Source organism: Symphodus melops (assembly GCF_947650265.1).
Source record: "Symphodus melops genome assembly, chromosome: 6".
Taxonomy (NCBI): Eukaryota; Metazoa; Chordata; class Actinopteri; order Labriformes; family Labridae; genus Symphodus; species Symphodus melops.
Window position 1 is genome coordinate 28,086,507 of NC_136696.1, and position 21,757 is coordinate 28,108,263.

General features: G+C 43.5%; 3 protein-coding genes across 4 annotated transcripts in view; all 3 read left to right on the forward strand.

Annotated features, from left to right (window-relative positions):
• cadps2 (Ca++-dependent secretion activator 2) overlaps positions 1 to 6,321 on the forward strand; it is a 141,470-nt gene extending 135,149 nt beyond the window's left edge. The window contains exons 25-26 of the mRNA XM_079346814.1: positions 4,915 to 5,019; positions 5,742 to 6,321. Coding sequence (XP_079202940.1) covers positions 4,915 to 5,019; positions 5,742 to 5,912 — 276 coding nt within the window. The 3' untranslated portion in view covers positions 5,913 to 6,321. The remainder of the gene's footprint in view (positions 1 to 4,914; positions 5,020 to 5,741) is intronic.
• The window catches only part of aass (aminoadipate-semialdehyde synthase), a 134,571-nt gene that overhangs the window by 95,100 nt on the left and 17,714 nt on the right, over positions 1 to 21,757 (forward strand). The window contains exon 2 of one of the 2 annotated variants that reach the window (XM_079345829.1): positions 21,170 to 21,273. The gene's annotated coding sequence lies outside the window, so the exon portion shown is untranslated. Of the gene's footprint in view, positions 1 to 21,057; positions 21,274 to 21,757 lie in introns of those variants that run through there. The other variant, XM_079345830.1, reaches the window with a different exon arrangement.
• Positions 12,249 to 18,237, forward strand: fezf1 (FEZ family zinc finger 1; the record flags this gene model as incomplete). Its single annotated transcript, XM_079345839.1, has 4 exons — positions 12,249 to 13,043; positions 14,557 to 14,691; positions 16,161 to 16,293; positions 17,512 to 18,237. 4 exons carry the CDS (start codon positions 12,249 to 12,251, stop codon positions 17,745 to 17,747), a joined length of 1,299 nt encoding a protein of 432 aa, XP_079201965.1. The 3' UTR covers positions 17,748 to 18,237.

Below are 21,757 nucleotides of genomic sequence, written 5' to 3' on the forward strand. Positions count from 1 at the left end.
ACTCTTCGCCCCAGTTTAGATCAGTTGACGTGATTAAAATGAGAATCGGTTGTCTTGATCAGATTCCCAGTGAAAAGCTTTCAGGAGCGGACGCACAGCTTGTGAGGATGCTCTCAGATGCAGCTCCACAGCTCGCCGTTCGTACTGTTGCTATGAGCTTTGATTGTCCATGTTTGGGAGCAGCGGTGGGTCGCTCTGAGGCTGAAAACACCGACTGCTTCTGTTGACCCGTTAATCACTTAGGACGCGCTGAGAGCTGCCGCCTCGCTCCGCGGGGGGCGCCGCAAACACCTCCACCTATACATCCATCTGTCCCACGCTGGCCGTTATCTTCACACGCCGCCGCCGCCCCCTCCGCCATTCAGATTTAAAGGAATATTTTAGCCCAGAGTTGCCAAACACGCCTCGGCCCGCCGCCGCCGCCACTCAGTGCAGCGGACATGGCGGCTCAGACCTTCGCACACATTAGCAGGAACGAAGCCGAGCGATGGATTTCTGCCACCTGCCGCCTCCACAGAGGCTTCGGCGTGTTGTGACTGAGGTGTGTGTGTGTGTGTGTGTGTGTGTGTGTGTGTGTGTGGGGAGGAGGTTGAGGACAATGAGTCTAATGGAGCTCAGAAGCGCCCAGTCATGCGCCGAGGAGGAGGTGACGGGCGGCCTCAGAGTGTGTCCGCTTAGCCTTTCAACATGTATCACACACACACACACACACACACACACACACATACAGTGTGTGTGTGTGTGTGTGTGTGTGTGTTGCGTTGGTTTTTCTCGACTCTCTCTCTTAAAGTGGAAGGTTACGGAAAGAGGCGGTTAAAGCGTGTGCATGCTCACATGTGTCCGTCTGTCCATTTGTCTACGAGTGCTGCTCACCAGGGGGACGTCTTTGTTGGGATGGCGAGCGTAATGAACACACACACACACACACACACACACACACACGGGGAGCCACTTCATAACGATGAAGCGGTTTACAAGGTGCAACAATAAGAGGGGGAACGTGGATCTCTTTAAGTCAGGATCGGCGAGATGGATGGCCTAGCGGTTGTGTCGTACGCCCCGTGTACAGAGAGATGTTCGACCTTGTCGCAGCGGTTGTGGGTTTGAATCCAGCCTCGGCCCTCTGTGCCCTCTCTCTCCTCCTAACAAGCTCCCGTTAGATCGTTTGATCCGTCCGCTTCATGATGATGTTTTTTTCTATTAGTTTCTTTTTAGCAACGTCTGACGTTTTGATTTTCCGGCGTTCCTTGTAAAATCCAACCAGAGACAACGGATGAAAATTAGCCTTTGTGGCTAACTGTAGCATCTTTACTGACATGTTGTTTTGAATATGCATCGTCCCTGTAAAATAAAATGAAAAAATAGAAATAAAAATAAATAAAATAATTTATAATTTAAATAAAAATCGACGGTCTTCTTTGAGATGGCGAATCACGACGTCCACCTTGAAGCACGAGGTCGAGCGCGTCGGCTCGGACGCCTTTCAAACGCCGGCCTCTTGTTTTTGCTCTCCTGACTTAAAGAAGACAAATAATGTTGTCGCTCCTGATCGTCTTTTTCAGTAAATACAGAAGAAGAAGCACTTTGATCCCTTTGCACATTTTAAGGTCTGAATATTTGAGCTAGTTTGACAGAATGCATTCGATCCAATAAATAAAAAACAATAACAGCCTTTTTAAAAGTTGTTTTTGTCAGATTGTGTTGTTTAGCTGCAAAGGACTGAAGCTGCTGCTTTTATTATTAAAGGGGATTATTATTAATTATTATTATTATTATTTATTATTATTGTAATTATTATTATTATTATTATTATTATTTATTATTATTGTAATTATTATTATTATTATTATTATTATTATTATCCACAAAGTCATAAAGTAAAGACGTGAAGCGGTGACACTCGGACCTGAAACGTCACTGATTTTAAATCTTTCCTTCTGATCCAACATTTTATTTATTATCATATTTTATTATGTATTTACTTCACACGATGTCACACATCCTTTGAGGATTGTAAAAGGACGAGTGCTTCATTTCTGTATCAGACAACAGGAAGTGAAGATGTGCGTCATGGTGTAGAAATAAAAGCGCTCAGATCAGCTTCAGTGAACTCCTTTAAAAGTGTTTGGAAGGAAACAGCTGTTGCTGCTGCGGTGGCGGCGGCGTGTTTGCACGTGTCAAACGTGGACTCGTGTTTTAAAGAGAGACTGCTGATGGAAAGGATGAGGGACTGTAGATCTCTAAATCACTGGAGCGTCATGTCGATATTGTTTCTGACATGTGTCATGGCCGCCCCTCACACCCCTCCCCCGGCATATTCCCTCCATCTGTTTTCACTCTCGTCTTCTAATCAGCTCAATTAAGGAGCGTCTTCGTGCTCAGGACGGCGAACGCCGCGCGCGAGGCGTCTGTCAGGCAGCTGATTAACCCGAACACGCTCGCTCGCACGCCGGGAGGAAGGAAGAAAACGTCTGAGTGATCCGTGGAGGAGACGGAGGAGGAGGTTTGAAATCATCACAGGAGCAGCGACGTCATCGTGAGACTGAAAAAGAGGATCGTCACTTTTCAACCTGAGCGTGAAACTGAACTTCTGTCCTGTGGACTCCTGCCTCTGATCATTGATCATTCATTGGATTCATATCAGTGATTGGACCTGAATCAGTCCTGATAAAAGTGTCAACCAGATGAACCTCGCTACGATGTGAAATCAAACGATGTCAGTCTGTTTGGAAACCACGGCAACAACAACATTGGAAGTCCTCGGCGCCCCAAATATTAGGACATGTACTTTTTTTTTTTATTGTGAAATCTTCCTGCACATTGTCTAAAATTCAACGGAAACATCGGCAGTCCTCTCTCTCCTCTGCAGACTGATTGATTTTTATTTTTTTTTGATTCCATGAAAATTGTAACAGATTTGTAAAAGTTTTAATCACTGAAAGTCGTTGACAGCAGTAAAGGTAAAGCGTACTTAAAGTTGGTTTGCACGTTTCGCTCTGCGATGGTGTGACCAGGCGTCAGCAGCAAAACGTGGCGTTTACTTGACATTTAGGGGAAACTTCAAACTGAACGTCATGCTTGATATTTCTCCTGATTGTTTATATGAGCGCTCAGTGTTTTTGTTTTCTGCAGCACGCAGCAGGATAGGACAGAGAATTCAGCTCCAGCCAATGAGAGGAGGAGGAGGGATGTTTATACCCTGTGATCGCCGCACGCCACCGCTGCCACGTCTGTGCACGCCACGAAAGCGTTGTGCTTCCTCTCCTCTCTTTAGTTCATATTGTGATTCAGCTGAACTACATCAGCTTTGATATGAAGACAAATATTGTCATTATAGCATCAAACACATGTTTCTTTTACTACACGTCTGACCTCAGGTGACCCCCCCCCCCCGCTGTGAGGAGCGCGTGTGAACAACCAGGTCAGGAGAATAAGTGCATGAAGTGACCTTTGCACTGTTTGTCTCCGGTAAATTGGCGGGTAATTACAGTTCTTGTCAGTGTGAAATTAAGTGCGCTGACGGCTCTTGAAGTAGATCTGAATATTACGGGTCATTACTGTGTCAGAGCAATTTCCCCGAGCATTCTTCTTCGACTGGTAACTGAATAAAGCCACCCGAAGTGTGCATTTTACGAGCGGCGCGTTGAATGCCGAGGAATGGCTCTGTAGGTGTGAAAAGGTGCGTTTGATTTCCCCGCAGCTGTGGCCTGGTGGACGAAGGTGTGAAGGAAGAGCGTTTAATGAGTCTTTCAAAGACAGCGAGCAGATTTGATTATTTTCCTCCTGTGAGGTCGGAGCAGAGCCGTGAACTCCTTCCTTTCTCACGCGCGGCATTCAGGAGTCGAGCGCTTAAATTGCCGCCTTTTGAATAAGAAAATGTTTTCCCCTCTTTGAGTCTGCCGCACGCCCTCCGACCCCGCGTTCTGGTGTCAGCAACGTTTCACAAGCTGTCAGCATGCAAGCGGCGATCATCTGAACTCCTCTGACGGCGAACAACACCGAAATGACAAGTATAAAAAAAAACCTCCCTGCTCAGAGAGCGGCTACACGATGTTAACGTAAGGTTTTCAGTTATGTTCTTTTTAAGGATATTATGAGACGGCTTTTAATATCTCAGCGTTTGTTTTTTTCTTTGTTTTTTTTACTTCAATTTTTTTTATTTAAGCCACAATTTTCAGCAAATTCTCTTTAAGTCCTGACAGAAATTAATTGTGGGGAGGGGGCGTGGCTTTAGAGGGAGCACAGGAGAGGGAGGGGGCGTGGCTTTAGAGGGAGTACAGAAGGGGGAGGGGCGTGGCTTTAGAGGGAGCACAGAGGGGGGGAGGGGCGTGGTTTAGAGGGCGCACAGAGAGGGGGAGGGGGCGTGGCTTTAGAGGGAGCACACAGGGGGTGTGGCTTTAGAGGGAGGACAGGGGAGGGGGCGTGGCTTTAGAGGGAGGACAGGGGGGGAGGGGCGTGGCTTTAGAGGGAGCACACAGGGGGAGGGGCGTGGCTTTAGAGGGAGGACAGGGGGAGAGGGCGTGGCTTTAGAGGGAGGACAGGGGGAGAGGGCGTGGCTTTAGAGGGTGGACAGGGGGGGAGGGCGTGGCTTTAGAGGGAGGACAGGGGGAGAGGGCGTGGCTTTAGAGGGAGGACAGGGTGAGGGGGCGTGGCTTTAGGGCGGGTGCAGATGGAGCTCTGAGGGAATGCTACTCTCAAAATCCTGAGTTCACCCTGAAGACAAACCTTCAGCTGCTGAATGTAGACGAGTTGCTCGATTAACATCCACCCAGATGAGTTTGGCACAAAAATAAAGCTTCACTTCGGTGTCTGAAAAAGCCTGACAGCACGTCTTCACTGCATGGTCAAACAGGAAGCAGGAAGTCGGTCCGTGAAGTTTTCTGGATGTTCTTACTGTTTGTTTACTTGTTTCAGCAATGGTACACGGGCTCCACTAAGGCGGTGTGTGTTTGGCTGACGGACAGACTGGACCTGCAGCTTCACATGTACCAGCTGAAAACACTCATCAAGATTGTAAAGGTGAGCGAATCATTTCAAAATAAAAAATTAAAATTTAAAAAAGCGCGAGAAAACAAAAAATGATTGAAGTGTCTGTCGAGGCGAGTTTATTGATGTGGCACGTTTTAACAACAAGGTAGTTCAACGTGCTTCACACGAGAGGAAAGAAAAGAACAATTAAAAATCTCTTGAATGATGTAAACTTAAAATATGTTTAAGTAACAATAATTCAAATAAAATAAATTGAAGAGAGAATATAAAAAGAGAAACTGGGATAAATCAGAGCTGACGTTGGAGGGAAAGAAGAAGAAAAACTAAAGGCAATCGCTGCGGCGCTGGAGTGTCCTTGAAGGCAGCATCAGCCGTGTGAGGAGGCGGTGAGACTGCTGCTGCTCGCCGCTTTTGTCTTTTCACAGTTCGCTAGTGTGCAGAGAGACGTGCGAGTTAAACTTGAAAGCAGCAAGTCAATGAGCGATAATGGCTTGTGACTGGAGGTAAGAAGGAAAAAAAAAACCCTGCCTCAGTCTGCCTTCCCAGTCCGACACATAAAAGACTCGTCCTTGAGCTTCAGTCTTCAGGCTTTTGTCCAAACGGTAGCTGCGTCTCCTCCTCCTCCTCCTCCTCCTCCTCCTCCTCCTCCTCCTCCTCCTCCCGCTCTCTGCATTCCTAAGACGCTCTCTGTTTTTCCTCTCCCGTCTCCATTTACCCCCCCCCCCCCCCCCCCCCATCGTCCCATCCAACAGAAGACCTACCGTGACTTCAGGCTGCAGGGCGTCCTGGACGCCACGCTGAACAACAAGAGCTACGAGACCGTCTACAACCGGCTGACGGTGGAGGAAGCCACGGCGGCTGTCAAGGCGGGAGACGGCCTGCAGGGAATCAGCATGAGAGACAGCGACGAGGAGGACGATTGAACACACACACACACACACACACACACACACACACACACCGGGTTACTACCTGAGGACCTTCATTAGAGTCGTATCTTCACTCTGAGCATTTCTCTCTTTAGATGAAACTACAAACTTTGGTTGATGACTAGCTAGCGCTCTAAGCTAACGTTTGTTCGTGAGCCGTGGAGGAGAGATGAATGAAGCTCAGCTCAGTAAACAAACGTGCGGGGACAGGAAGTGTTTATTTACATCTTAAAGCTTCGACGGACAAATCAAAGGGAAGAGAATTCAAAACGCAAAGACACGAAATGCAAAAGTTCAGATTAAAGGATCGAAAGTGAACAAACATGCAATAAATCGAAGACTCAGAACGAGATGAGAGGAAGTGAATCCATCCACGAGAGAACAAATATGAGACGGAGGATTTTCAATAAATGACACAAACATTAAGTCGTTCTGAAAAAAACAAACTTTAACTTAAAACACGCAGAGACGGGGAGAGATGTTTGTTTAATATTGTGTTTATTGTACTGAAGGAGCGAGCTTCATCACAAAGACGGTTGTTTTTGTCGCCGCTCCTCTTCGATCTGGAAGACACGAAATATACAAAACAAAACCAATAATAATAATAAGAAGAAGAAGAAGAAGAATAATAACATCCTGGCCGAGTCAGACAAACTCATTTTGAAGTCGAGCAGAATATACAGCGTTACGACCTGATCAGCTGCTCACTGACTTAAGGTCCTGAACACTCAGGTAGTAACCCCCCCCTCCCCACACACACACACACACACACACTACCCGGACACTGCTGTAGATACGTGTTGAGGTGAACACACACACTCGGGTGAGAATGTACTACAAGCGGGACGTCGAGGCGAGGCTTCTGAAGGACTCTGTGTTACGGTGCTGAGACAAACCTCGCCCTCCCTCTCTCACCTGCAGGACAGGAAGCCCCGCCCACGCCCCCCCCCCCCCCCCCCCCCCTCCACGAGCAGCCATACTTTACTTGATGTCACTTTGTACAGCGATGGTCGTTAGTGCAGCTCTTTCCTGTTTTGTTGTAGCGTGTTGTTCGAAACCCAAAATGTCTCTGGCAGCTTTAAACCATCAGAGCGGTTCAACGAGAGAATCTCAACCAATTAAAATCAATCAAATCACAATTTCATAAAAAAAAAAATCAAAGAACAGTGTGTCGAAATAGAAATGATTTTTGCAGCTTTTAAACATTCAAACGTGGCCCCTCCTCCAGAAGGACGTAGCGTGTGCGTTTACTCTTTGTACCTACACTGCTAGCTAACGCACGCTAGCACAAGCTAATCGCCGGTGTTTGCCAGCTTCCTGTCCAACAGGAAGTAGAACCAACTCACACAAGGTTCACCCTGGTTTTAGAACCAGCTTTAACCTCACTCTGATTCGTCCGTCATATCCACCGGTATGAATCTCGTCCAATCACTGATCCACTCCTAAACTCACCTGCTGCGCTCTCATTGGCTGGAGGAAACACGCGAGCTACTCGCCCAGATTCGTCCCGAGTCAACCAGAGCAAATCAGAAGAGTAAAATCCAGTCAGAGGACCGAGTGTCTGCAGACACAGCCACACATGTACGGAGGCCCAGAAGGGACAAAAGCGGCTAACGCTAACTTTAACGAAGCAGACGAGTCGTTCAGCAGTTTCTTTTGTAATAAGGTCTCAAACAAATAAATACTTTATAATGAAACCTGGAAGACCAAATATATCGCTGCACTGCTGCAGGTCACTGACTCGTTAAACATCGAGATGTTTCAAAATCAAATGTTTATTTTCTTCTGATTTAAAACGTAAGAAAAACCAGAAATGGATTTCTGCCATTTTTAAAACTGGACGCAGGACGACAGAAATCAGAGCTCCACCACTTCCTTGATCAAATTGAAAGTTTAAAGATGTTTCCCAGTCTGGAGAATATTTGTGCCAAATAGTGACGACGAGCCGAAGTCGTTCTCGGTCTGCTGCTGTCTCTGTTCTTTGTGATATTTACTGTCGTTTCCTGAGCTGTGTGGAGTGATACGCTCGTACCGCCTGATGTGCATCATCATATCCAACATCGATCAAAGTCTTAGAAAATGTGCCAGCCTGACTGGAAAAGTCCAAACTTATATACTTTTTTTTTTTTTTTTTAAACTCGTGGATCAGTTTTTTAATCTGATCAGCTGTGAGCGGAGGAAGGAAGCGTCTCATCACTGGCGTCCGCTCTTTCAGTCGCCGTCTGTCCGTTCGTGTGTCGTCGTTGAGAAAATAAACTGTAACGTCAGTGTGCAACAAGCTGCTGTTTATTTGAAGCGTCAGATCCAGTTTGTGTCAGTACAGTTCAAAGGCCAAAAAGGACAAACGTGTATATGAAGAAGTATATTTATATCGTCTTATCGTGCACCTGTTTTGTTCAGGTGTCTTATCTCAGTGTCATTAAAAGTGTTTTTAAAGCATCTGTGTTTCCACCAAGTGTTTTATTTTATTTATTAAATATTCTTCTTTCTTTTTTTTTACTTTCAAGACACTTAAGCAACACAATCCAATATTGTTCATTCTTATAGGAGGGGATTTCTTTTAAACTTTAGTTTTTTGTTTGTATGTTTGGCTGCTTCTTGTTTGACTTTAAAGGAGCAGTATGTAGCTCTGCCCCCTAGTGTTTAAAATGAGTACTGCAGTCTAAACTCTAATCATCACAGAGAGCTGGCTCCGCCCCCTCCTCTCACACAGCTCTGCATGTGGTGGACACTGTAGCTTCAGTGTTTAGCCAGCTCTGCATGTGGTGGACACTGTAGCTTCAGTGTTTAGCCAGCTCTGCATGTGGTGGACACTGTAGCTTCAGTGTTTAGCCAGCTCTGCATGTGGTGGACACTGTAGCTTCAGTGTTTAGCCAGCTCTGCATGTAGAGACACTGTAGCTTCAGTGTTTAGCCAGCTGTGCATGTGGTGGACACTGTAGCTTCAGTGTTTAGCCAGCTGTGCATGTGGTGGACACTGTAGCTTCAGTGTTTAGCCAGCTCTGCATGGGTCTGTAAAGCTTTCTGCCACTCCGCCTTCACTTTGGAGGTTTTCTTGGAGAGTCTGCTGCAGCTGCAGCTTCTTTTCTGTCCTCATTCAAACGAGCATCGAGCCTTTTTTTTTTTTCCTACAAAAGAAGTCTGAGTCCTGACAAACACAGGACACACTATTCAAACGGTTTGACTTTCTCTCCTTTTTTTATTATAACAATAATACAACCGTAATCAAACCTTCATGTTGTGACCTTAATGCAACGTAAAAACAGCAAAGAAAAAAAAACAAGAAGACGAAGAAATAGTATCCACCGGAGCTCGGAGGTTCCCTACTCGTGCCTCATCCTGCGTCTGAATAAGAGGAGTGAACCAAAGTGGAGATCTTTTAGCTGCAAGTGTTATCAAGATTTTTTTTCTTAGACACAGAGTCTAAGAAAAATTTCCCTTTGGGGACAAAAAAAGTAAATCTTGATCTTGAAGAAATCAGTTCTGAGTAACGTGGCTGAATCCAGCTGCACTGCGGTCGGGAGGTCTGGAATAACAGAATCAGTTTTCATTGTTTTTTTCATTTTCATATAAAAAGGAATATGTCTTGTTGTATTGGTGCAAAAACAGCTAACATCACAAATAGGGCTAAAATAGCAATAACTTAAATAAAATAGAATACAAGAAGCAATTAATAATAACGGATTAAATGAAATAAATAATTTAAAAAGAGGAACAAGATGAAGAAAACAAAACGAGAAATCAAGATTAGAAAAAGTTCAAAATAAATAATAAAATAAGAACAAAGCGTTTAAATATGAGAGTCAAATATAGGGTCGCTGGTGGCACAGTGGTTAGTGCACGCGCCTCATGTACGGAGACTGTTAGGCCTGGATTCAATTCCTCACTCTCTGGTCTCTGACTCCATCACTCTGTCTCTCCATAGAGACGCAAAAAGAAAAATCTCTAACAGACAAATATAAAAGGAACTCAACATAATGTTGATGGATGCACAGACAAATATAAAGGGGGAAAAACATTGACAACAATGACGGCTGTCCCCCCTCCCGAACATGAACCCAAAACAAATATTTAAGGAAGCTCCGGCCTGAATCAAAAATAAAAACCTGAGCGATTAAAAAAAGAGACTTAAACATATAAATGTCCTGAACCCTCAGAGATAATAAAAACATGTCTGTGGAATTTAAAGGAAACCAACAAACTTTGCATTATTGCTGTGAAGATCAAAATGTGTGGAGGACGGATCCGTCTACAGGGACAAAGGCAGACATGACAATGATGAAGGAGGGCCCCCACTTAGCTTTGCCTGGGGGCCCCAGCACACGCTAGAGTCGCCACTGCTCTGAGGGCAGCTGTGCAGGAATCTAAAATAGTCTAAGAGAATATCGTAAATTAAATTATAAATAAGCTAAAATGTGAAAACACGTTTTGTTACCATAAACTGAGAATCGGTCTTTATTCACAGGTTTATTTACACACGTGAGGATTTTGACTTTTGCTACAAAACAATCAGAAAAGGACCAAATGAAAAATAGTGCGAGGTGCCACACCTTGACGTCTCCTGTGCAGTGACGTCACACAGAGCTCTGGTCGATTTTAGGCCTCCGAGTGTGTTGAGAGTGATTTAACATCCAGTAACATAAAACTGACACTACATGTATATCTACAAGGACAAAATAACAAACATCTAGCACAATATAAAAAGAAAAAAACGAATCAGTTTCATGATGAAAGAAAAATATTACACAAGAAAAAAAACGTCAAATAAATACAAACAAAAATCATCTTTTTGAATCAACTTCAACATTTAATATTTCATTTAATATATATTTTTATGTTTCATTTCAGTACTAAGATTTGTATTTTTTTTTAAGCTGAAGGGTTTTTGTTCTTCATGATGAGCTCGCGGCCTCTTTATTATTCTGAACATTCCGGTAAAAATCAGATTTCACGTTTTCCTTTAAAGCAAACGACTTAAATAATTCGTTTGCTCTTCATTCATTAATTGCTGTTACGTTTTCCTTTAAAGCAAACGACTTAAATAATTCGTTTGCTCTTCATTCATTAATTGCTGTTCTTTTATTTTTTTTAAGATTTAATGATTTAATGCTCTTTTTTATTTATTATGAAAAATATATATTTGTTTTGTTTCGCCTTCAAACAGAAAGTAAAAAAAAAAAAACGTTTATAATTTTCAACCAATACCCCGACATTTTCCTGTGAAGATTTTTGTACTTAAATTAAGATTATTATTATTTTTTTTTAAATAAAGACAGCTAGGTTTCAGTCTCCTCAAACATATTAAGAAAAGTCTCTAAAAACTCTCTCTCTGTTTGTGGCGCGCGCTCTCGTCTCTTCAGGCCTTCTCTGCTTTTATCTCCATCTTTTGTTCAAACCTGTGAAGGACAAACTCAGCATCAAACCCTCTCAGTCTGAGCTTCCTGTCACTGATTTATCCCGTGGAATTTGTTTGTCCAACGAGTATTAAAAAAAAAAAAAAAAGATCCGCTGACATCTAAAAAAAACAAGATGAGCGTGTTAAAACGAGCGCGCGCGGATCATTTGTCATTTCTCCGGCGTCTCCTTCAGTAAAGATTTTTCTCAGTCTGTGTGGTAAAGTCTTTTCTGTTCTTGGCATCGAAAAATGTGCTGCGTTAAAGAAAAGAAAAGAAAAGAAACAAACAAAAAAAAAGGGCGCTGGAGTGAAAGTGTGAGATTCAAAGAGCCAGAGCCCACCCAGGCTCAGATCGGTGACTGGAAATCCATTTCCTGTTCAATATCTCGATCCGTTTTCTGAGTCAAGTTCAGCCTCATGACAGCTCCGTCTTCTGTGAGGCGTGCGTAAAAAGGGCTGGCTCTCCTCTGACAGCTCCTGACCCCGCGCGGCTCCTGCGCGTCTTCCTCCTGCGATTAGAAAAAACACACACACACATGATGTCACGAGAAACCACAAGGAGACCTGGGATTTACCAAACACCTTCCAGTTGACCAGGAGTCCTGCCCAGTGAGGGACAACCTCCTCCTCCTCCTCCTCCTCTCCTCCTCCAGCGGCGACAAGTGCAGAGAATCGACGGAGGAGAATTGAACAAATTATCCACTTCTCCGCTCTCCTTCCTGGACGGTAACGATCGGCAGGTCTCGGCTCTCCGCACGCCGTTATCGAGCGAGTCACGGCCGCCCTGATTGTCGTCAATAAGCGGGGGGAACGGGGCCGGATATTCGGTGGGGGGGGTTCCCCGGCAGATGATGCCCTTTCCTGCGGGCCGGTGAGGAGCAGCTCCGACCCCCGGCATCCCTCCAGCAGCTCCTCGTTGTTGTTGATGCGGAGCTGATGGACGGTCCTCTCCGCCGCCCAGCGGGGATCCTCAGCTCCCCCCCGGCTTCCGGGAGCCAGCCCGCGGTCTCCGACATGCTCACCTCCGGCGGCAGTAGCAGCAGCAGCAGCAGCAGCAGCAAGCCTCTCGCTTTCTCCATCGACCGGATTATGGCCAGGACGCCCGAGCCCAAGTCGATACCGCTCCCCAGCTGGTTCCAGTCCGCTCCCGTGGGGAAACCCGACGTGTGCCCGTCCTCGCTGCACTGTATGATCCCGCTTTTGCCGCTCGGGTACGAGCCGGGCCACCGGCTCAGCATCACCGGGCTGGATCCGGGCCACCTGGACTCGTCCTCTCTCGGCGCGCCCGCGGACTTTCTGGGTTTTGGGCTGAACTATAAGAACCAGCAGGAGGAGTCGGGGAACCAGAGCGGCCAGTACAAACTGTTCAGACCCCGCGTGGTCAACCAGTCCTCGTTCCCCGCCACCATGGGCACCGTGTGTTACCTCAACTGCGGCGGGGACGGCGGCGCGTGCCCTCCGCCCGGCGGCCTCGTGAACCTGCACCCCATGGCCTCGTACCTACTGAGCGCGCGACACAAAGCCTTCATGGCTGAGAAGAACAAACCGGGCGTGCAGCAGGCCGGCGAGCGCTTCCCGGTGTCTCAGAGTCAGATCCAGCACTTCATGAAGGAGCGGGACCAGATCCTCACCGACAAGATCTTCAAGAGCTCCGCGGCTGCTGCCGCGCGGCTCGGCGGCGCGTGCCCGGGCAACAAACCCAAAGTGTTCACCTGCGAGGTCTGCGGGAAGGTGAGAGGAGCAGCTTTCAGCTTCACCATCTCTAAAAGTCCTGCAGATCTTCACAGAGATCCACGATCTTTGGAAGGATTTTGAATAATTTAAAACAGAAAAAAAATCAGATTTATTCTAACTGTCGGCTTTTTTAATCATTCATTTTAAAAACAGAGAAAAAAACGAAATAAAAGCAGATTTCTACATTTATTTAAACTCGCGAATAATCCAAATCAAACCACGAAAAAAGATGTTTTATATCCCGAGTCATTTGTGGGAATTCATCTGAAAGCTTCAGTTCTTTTATTAGCCTGTTTAATTAGCTTAATCAAAGAAACTGAAGACGTGAGGATAAATATAAAGACACGTTAAATGAAACAATAATCATCATCTAACGTAGAATTCATTCTGAATATATAGAAACAAAAAGCTACAGATGAAAAGAAAACGAGTTTTATGAATGTTCAGTCTTTATAATGTTTAAAAACAGATTTATTATTGTAACAGACTCAGCTCACGTGCAGGAAAAACTGAGATTTATGAAATATAAATAAATACAGTTACTTTTATTTATTTATTTTCTTAGTTGCTATTAAAATGTATTTTTTCGACTCTAATTTTGATAATTCTATTTTTAATATACTTTAAATTTAAAGCTGAATGCATCTAATCTAATCTAATCTAATCTGGATTAAAATGAATTGAACAAATGGAGCGTCAACATTTAGTGTCATCTCGTTCACTTTTATTGTTTCTATATCATTTCTAGATTTTAGCGCCACTCCAACGCAGACATGTCAAAAAATAAATAAAGACATAAATAAAACGAGCTTCACTAATATGTCATATTTATTTTATAGCTTCTGACACTAAATTCATACAAATCGTTATTTTTAACTTCATTGCGTTAATATAAAACAAGAATGCCGTGTTTCTGCTCGTGACTGCTGTCCATGCACTTTTACTTTGAAAGGCTAATAAACGTCAATTAAAATCTGATTAAAGAGCTTTACATGCTCCCTGCTCACGTGACCTTTAATTAGACTCAATCTAAGAATCAAAGACTCAACGTTGTCGTTTTTATTCTCCAATCTTTATTTGATTCTTTCTGCCTTCAAAGGAAACAACCTCAAGATACATCCCTCCATCTAATCCTGATAATGACAGGCTTTTAATTTGAAATTATTCGCAGCTTGTCATTTCCCTTTCCTTATAGTTAAGAAAGTATGAAAAATATGTGATGAAAAATCCATATTCATGTTTTTTGTCGTAAATATGTTCAATATGTATTTAAAGGATTATTGTCACTCTCTCTCTCTCTCTCTCTCTCTCTCTCTCTCTCTGTCTCTCTGTCTCTCTCTCTCTCTCTCTCTCTCTCTCTCTCTCTCTCTCTCTCTCTCTCTCTGTCTCTCTCTCTCTCTCTCTCTCTCTCTCTCTCTCTCTGTCTCTCTCTCTCTCTCTCTCTCTCTCTCTCTCTCATCTCTCTCTCTCTCTCTCTCTGTCTCTCTGTCTCTCTCTCTCTCTCTCTCAGGTGTTTAACGCTCACTACAACCTGACCCGCCACATGCCCGTGCACACGGGCGCGCGACCATTTGTGTGTAAAGTTTGCGGGAAAGGATTCCGACAGGCGAGCACACTGTGCAGACACAAGATCATCCACACTCAGGTAACACACACACACACACACACACACACACACACACACACACACACACTGACAGACAAACTTTAAACCACGGTAGTAGCTCTAAATGTGCACATTCAGGGAGCCTCCCTAACGGGGCCCCGTCTGATGCCCTGCTGAGTGTCTCATGTATTACTCCTGTGAAAACCAAAGTTCATTAGTGAAAATCACGGAGGGAAAATGAAGAGGAATCAGCTGTCTGGAAGTGAAAACAGGAAGAGGAAAAGTGTCGGGACACGTGTTGATGTAATCGTGATTGGATTGGTGATCTCCTACATGAGGGACTAAAACAGATCGCTTATTTTTGAACCCAAATTAAAAATGTCTGTCAAATGTCACCAGAATCAGAAACACTTTAATGATGCAGCTGGAAAATGTGCTCCAAGTAGTTTCTCTCAGATGCTTCATAAAATACATAAATGTGTATAAAAAAATATTAGTAGAATAAGCAGAACTAAAAATAAAAATTAAAACCAACTTCATTACTAAAGTTTGGATTTCTCAGGATGTAAACAAATCTCCAGTTAGCACAAAAAAAACCCCATGATGAACTTTGATTTGTAATTTCTATTAACCATATTTAAAGAGCTGTCAATCAAAAACAACGACATGACTGCAGAGCTGTCCAATTACGATTTTTTAATTAGGAGTGGGCGGGGCTTTTAATTAATCACAATGTTGATGTGTGACGTCATCAGTTAGGACTCAAATTTAAAAACACCAAACTGTTTTTAATTAAAGATGGAAGATTAAAAAAAATTATTCTTATTCACCAAAAAACATCAGACAGGTCTAAAGTCATTTCATCTTTGTTATTATCATTATTATTATTATTATTATTATTATTATTATTATTGATATTCATTTAGAAGGCCCACGGTCTGTTGCGCTCTGATTGGTTGAAAGTGTGTGTGTGCTCCTCGCGCGCTGCTCAGCCTGTTTGTTGTCCTCGAGCTCCTCCTGCTGCGGCGTCACTGACACACTCATTCAACACTTTTAATCCTGCACAAGAATTCAACACTTTTTTTAAATTATTATTAGTGAAATTATTTACTGACTAAGTTTTAATGTAAATACTACGACTACGTCATTGTTTATATTTTTGCATTTTATTTCAGTATATCTGTATTATTTTCGTGTGTATTCTCCTCTGTCGGTGTGAAGTGACCCCACTTAAACTTCACGAAACTGTGGCGACCCCAAACTCCTCAAATTATTACATCATCAATCACGTGATCGTTTTATTTTCTACTGAGCTGCAAGGACACGGTAACTTCGAGCACACTCAGCCTGATTTGGCTGTAAATGAATGCTGCACGAGGCAGACACACATTTAATGGCTGCTTATATGAACGAGACATGACGTGCTCTGGATCCTGAGGTCTTAATAATTAAATTATTTTTGCACCGTAATAACATTCGCTTTTTTTTTTTTTTTTTTTGTCTTTCAGGAAAAACCGCACAAGTGTAACCAGTGCGGGAAAGCCTTCAACCGCAGCTCCACGCTCAACACGCACACGCGCATCCACGCGGGATACAAACCGTTCGTGTGCGAGTTCTGCGGGAAAGGATTTCATCAGAAAGGTGAGAAAAAAAGGATTTGATTCATTTAGAGCCAATGTGTTCATTCAAGCAAAGGGAGCGTTTCTGTGCTTTTATTTTGAAGGCTGTGAAATTAGAATAAAACTCTTCACACTTCTGAATTTAACGTTTTTATTAAGCACATAAATCGTTGAATTATATCGATTTTAGAGAAAACACATGCAGTGAACTCAATCCCTTTTTATTTCATCATCATCTTATTTTGACACTTGGCTCAAATTATTGTAACGATTGACAGTTTTAAATGTAGCTCCACTCTTTGCTTTAATTTGAAAATCCAGCTGAGGGAGGGGTTGGACAGACAGCTTGACATCACATCTGTCAGGTCATCTATCATCATTGGCTTGTTTCCATAGCAACGGGGGAGACAATTAACTGAGATGTAAATAAGCAGCAGAGACTGTTTTAGCACGAGTTCGAAAAAAAGAAAAACGAGAAATAAGTCGTGAGAAGTCGATGAAGCAGAGAGACGCTTTGTGCACGGAATTAGTTCATATCTTAGTTATCTGAATTTATAGTTTGTACGTTTAAATCTGTTTTAAAAACAGATTTCAGTACACTTCCTGTCTTGTTTTTTTTAGACACCTAAATGTTCTTTTATTTGTGGTTGCGGCGCCACTTCCTGCATGAATAAATCATCTAAACATTAATAAAACATCAGGGACACATAGACGCCGAGCGCTGCTGTTCAGTAGTTTGATCTCCGTGGTTCATGAACGCACCAGGAGTCGGGGATGAGTCCTGTGGCTCCTCCTTCTTCGCAGCCGGTGCTGTAAGTGTCCTGCACCTGAGCAAGGCAGCGTTGATCCAACGCTTTCAAATCATCGCTCTGTAGACGTCGAGACGAGCTCTTCGTGGACACGCTGAGCTTCCTGAGACAAACTCGTCCCTCTCTCTCTCTCTCTCTCTCTGATGCTGCAGGAGACGCCGTCTGTGATCTGGAGGCTCTAAGTAGAACTTAAAGGAGCCTCTCCAGTCTCTATCAGCAGGAGACAAGTCACTGCACGCCACATGTTCACAGTCATTAAAAAAAAAGAGACGTTTGTTCTCCAAGTTTCCAAAAACAAAATAAAATCCTCCATTCACGTCATGATTCAACCGTCCAATCACAGAGCTCGATTTAGAACCTCCCGATGGGGTGATTTTAACTGTACCGTGTCTTCCTGTCTCCTGACTCCTCGTCCTCTGCCGTCTTTGCAGGAAACTACAAGAACCACAAGCTGACGCACAGCGGGGAGAAACAGTTCAAGTGTTCCATCTGCAGCAAGGCGTTCCACCAGGTGTACAACCTCACCTTCCACATGCACACGCACAACGACAAGAAGCCCTTCACCTGCCCCACCTGCGGGAAGGGCTTCTGCAGGAACTTTGACCTGAAGAAGCACATCAGGAAGCTGCACGACCTGGCCGGCCCGCAGTCGCCCCCGCAGGCCTGAACACGGACTCTGCAGCCGCTGCTCCAACTCATCCGCAAAAACACCAAAAAAAGAAAAAGAAAAGAAAAACTGACATCAGGTCCTCGTGCGAGCCTCGACAGGCCTGGAACTAAAACCCGTACAGTCCTGGTTTACACAGTCCTGAAGGGGGTCGGATGGAATTTTTTTTTTTTTTAGAATCTCAGCGTGCGATCTGCTCCTGTAAAACCCCCGAAAATCCTCCTCTCACACGGCTGAATCCGACTCCTTCTTTCCTGCGCGGACGTTCGACCCCCGCTACTGATTTTGATGTCTTTTTTATAAACTTTCATTTTAATATGTTCGGACTCTTTTCAGCCTATTAAAATGCTCGAAATCCAGAACAGAAGAAGCCGAGACAATTCAAGCTCCCAAACAACACCCGATCCTTTCAATGCTTTCAAACCTGTCGTGTCGTGTGTAAGCCCGACTTCAGACCAACAAGCTCGCCTTCTTTTGGTCACCAATCAAATTCGAGCTCACAAACTCCTCGGTGGATCTTCATTCATTGAGTTTTAATTATGGTGAAATTTGGGGGTCATTAATTTAATTTTGACAAAAAAAAAAAAAAGTGTTTCTAGACCTGCACCCTCCCTCTCATGAAAAACACTGAGATCAAACGATGTCTCACAAATCAGCCCTGAACTTTGACCTCTGTGTGCTGCTGATATGAATCCAGGAAGCTGAGATGAAGTTTTCTTGATGAGGTCATCGTCTGAAATGTGACCCACGATGAAACCCCCGTCCTCCTCTCAGGCCGTTTCTCACCTCCAGTCTCGACCCTTATCCTTGAACTTGACCGTGTGAAGGCCTGCAGGACGACCCCCCCTCGCCCCCCCCCCCCCTCCCCCCCAGACCCTGACGCTGGCCTCTAACTGACCCGATGACACTTCTGAACTCGGGGTTTGTGATATTTCTGTCGCTCTGAACTCGTGTTGGACTTCGACAGAAGAACTGAACTGCCCTCTGCTCATTGGCCAGTTATGTCCTGATTAGTTTTGATTATTGTTCAGTTACATCTCAGGATGTGAGGCTGATGAAGACCTTGTGATGTCGCAGAGGTGAAGCAGAACAGTTCTGACCCGAGACAAACACAGGGGTAATGCTGACACTTTACGATTCAGCACCCACGATCTATTCACAAAGACGCCATAAATCACATCGGCCTCCACAAAGGATTCATCTTCAGCTACGTTTGGAAAAGAGCGCCGGTGTGAAACGCAGGAAGTTGTCTCAAGGCACTTCCTCTTCCCTTACAGCGACCGTTGAGTCTGTTTGAAATGTTTCTGTTTGCTGAATATTTTTACATTTTTAATCCAAGGAAACAATTCTCCTCCGCCATTGCTGTTGACAAAGGGTCATTTATGTAGTTCATTATTTTTGTCACGACCTTTCAATCTGACACAGGAAACAAACACGGGTCCCGACATAAGAGCGCCCGCCCGCTCTCCTCGCTGTAGCTTCACCTCCCCATCTCTGGTCACTCGGTCTGTTTTTTATTGTTTATGTCAGTCTCAGGATTATTGTAAAAAAAGTGTTTTATTATATTTATTTTAAATTGTACCACTGTTATATTAAAAAAAAAAAGTTCTTGTCATTATGGAGTTTAGTATTTTTTATTTCTTCTGGGAGCTGCAGACATCTAATGAGGGGAAGAAAAGAATAAATCAAATAAACTGAGTGTGATTGCTTTTGTTTTGAAGGTTTTCAAAACTTCATCAAAGCACGACGGCTGCGCAAGAGAGAGGCCGTTCCTCATCTCTGCACGCTCATTGGTGGAGAGACTTCAGTAGTTGCGCAGGAATGCTGCATTCATGTGGCGTCGGGCACAGTTGGAAAAACGTGATTCCAAGTTGTAAAATGCCCATGACGAGTCGAAACAACAACTCGGAAACTTGGAAAAGAATGAAGGGGCCTGACTTCCCGAATTGACGTCAGAATCGTCATGAAATCGGAGAGCAAAACATGTTGCGTTAATGCTAACAAACTTTCTCTTAATTCACGTTTAGCACGTCAACTTTTTTTGCTCACATATAACTTTTATCTTTCACACGTCTTCTTCGTCACATCAACGCTGTTTTTTCAACTTTCCAAGCGGAAATCACGTGAAAAGTTAAGTCGGAAAACTGGGAAGCTTGGAACACCCGAGCAGCACCTGAATGCAGCAATCCCAAGGGAACAGGAGCGCTCGGTTTTAACCTCTGTATAGCTCTCAAGGGTGGTGACAAACACATAGCCCTCGCCCGGTGTTATATTTTATCAACTTTTACACCTCCTCTTTTTTATGTTTGATAAAATTACGAGATGATTGTTTACTTTATGAAGGTTAAGACGGTATAAACGTCACTATGGCGTTAACGCCGGTTACGCGGGATGAGTTGCCCATGACAACAAGGTTACCAACGTCTCAAGTTAAAGTTTTCCTAAAGAGGCGCAAAACGGACACGGAGAGTTTGAACTTCAGAATAAATGTGATTAAATTTAATCACAGATTTAAAGTTACATCATAGGCGGATAATAACATTGATTTTACAGTTAAAACACCCAAATAAAGAGTACATTACATCAAAAAAAAAAAATCAACGCTGCCTCCATTAAAACACTGTGTATTTTCTTTTTATTACACTTATTTGTCTAATTTGTGACCCACACACAGTTTAATCTTAACAGGTCCAAAAGCACAGATATATTATTATATTTTAATTCCTTCTTGTTAAATTGTATTAATCAGTACTAAACATGCATTATTATTGTTATTATTATTATTATTGAATGTTTGTTTCTGTTTGATATTAATTGCATTAATTTACATTTCAATTAAATTCAGAGTTTGAATATTAATGTAATGCAGTGAATTAACTTCACCAAAAAGCATAAATTGTGATCGAGGTATTTAGATTTAGATAAAGTGCACAATTACATTATTGGTTTAAATTATGTAATAATAATAATAATCATAATAATAACAATAGACCTATTATAGATTTGAAATGTGTACACAGGCATGAGGAAAGACTAAGAAACTAAGAATACACATTTAAAAAAATTATTAGATATTTGTTTCGGTTTTAAATTAAAGTTCAGAGATGAATAAAGGATTATAGTATTTTATCTTATCTCATCTCTTCTTCTTCTTCTTCTTTTTTTTTTTTTTTTTTAATTCTGTCGCGCGAACAACACTTTTTCTTACACCTTTTTTGGACTTCAGGGGCTCCGTAGATTTAATTATTAATTCATTTCAATTATTGTCTACATAAGGAAAAGTAACAGAAAGTAAGCCGGAATCGAGTTTAATTCTGAAATTCCCACCGGAACCGTCTGACTCTTCCTCGTGGGTGTGCTCCTGACACTCCTCCTCTCCTGTGTGTGTGTGTGTGTGTGTGTGTGTATTTATGTGTGTGAAGTCGTCTCACCTCTATGTGACTCTCCGGTGTTTGTCAGTTAACCGCCGCCACGTTTCCTCGCCACGAGCCGGCGTGCTGCTGAACCTGTAACCGTTAAAAACCAGGTGAGCCTGAAGCACGCGCAGCATGAACACCGAGCCACTGTATCGATTCATTGATAAAGAGTGTGAAACTATTCGACCGACTGCAGAGTTGAAGACCGACCCGTGTGCTTTAATCCACCACTGACGTCACCAAACCCGGTTCACTGTTTGACTGAGTCTTAGTCAGTGTTCCCCGGACGTGACATTAACATTTAAAAACATATGTTGTTATTCACTGTGAGTTTTTCATTCCTGACATGTCTCATATTGATGTTATTAATAGTCCCTGCTGCGCATGCGTGAGTTGCACGTGTTAACGTCGGTCATTCAGTCACAATCACAGCTCACTATTTTGTCCTGGTTTTTCTATGAAGTCTGGTGAACTCTTCAGGTTCAGGTCTGCACCACCTGTTGGTCCCAAAAAAAACCTACACACCCGGGACCCTTCAGGAGCCTGAGACCTGAACGTGAAGGAACAACTTGACCTTTGTGAAATGCTCACCTG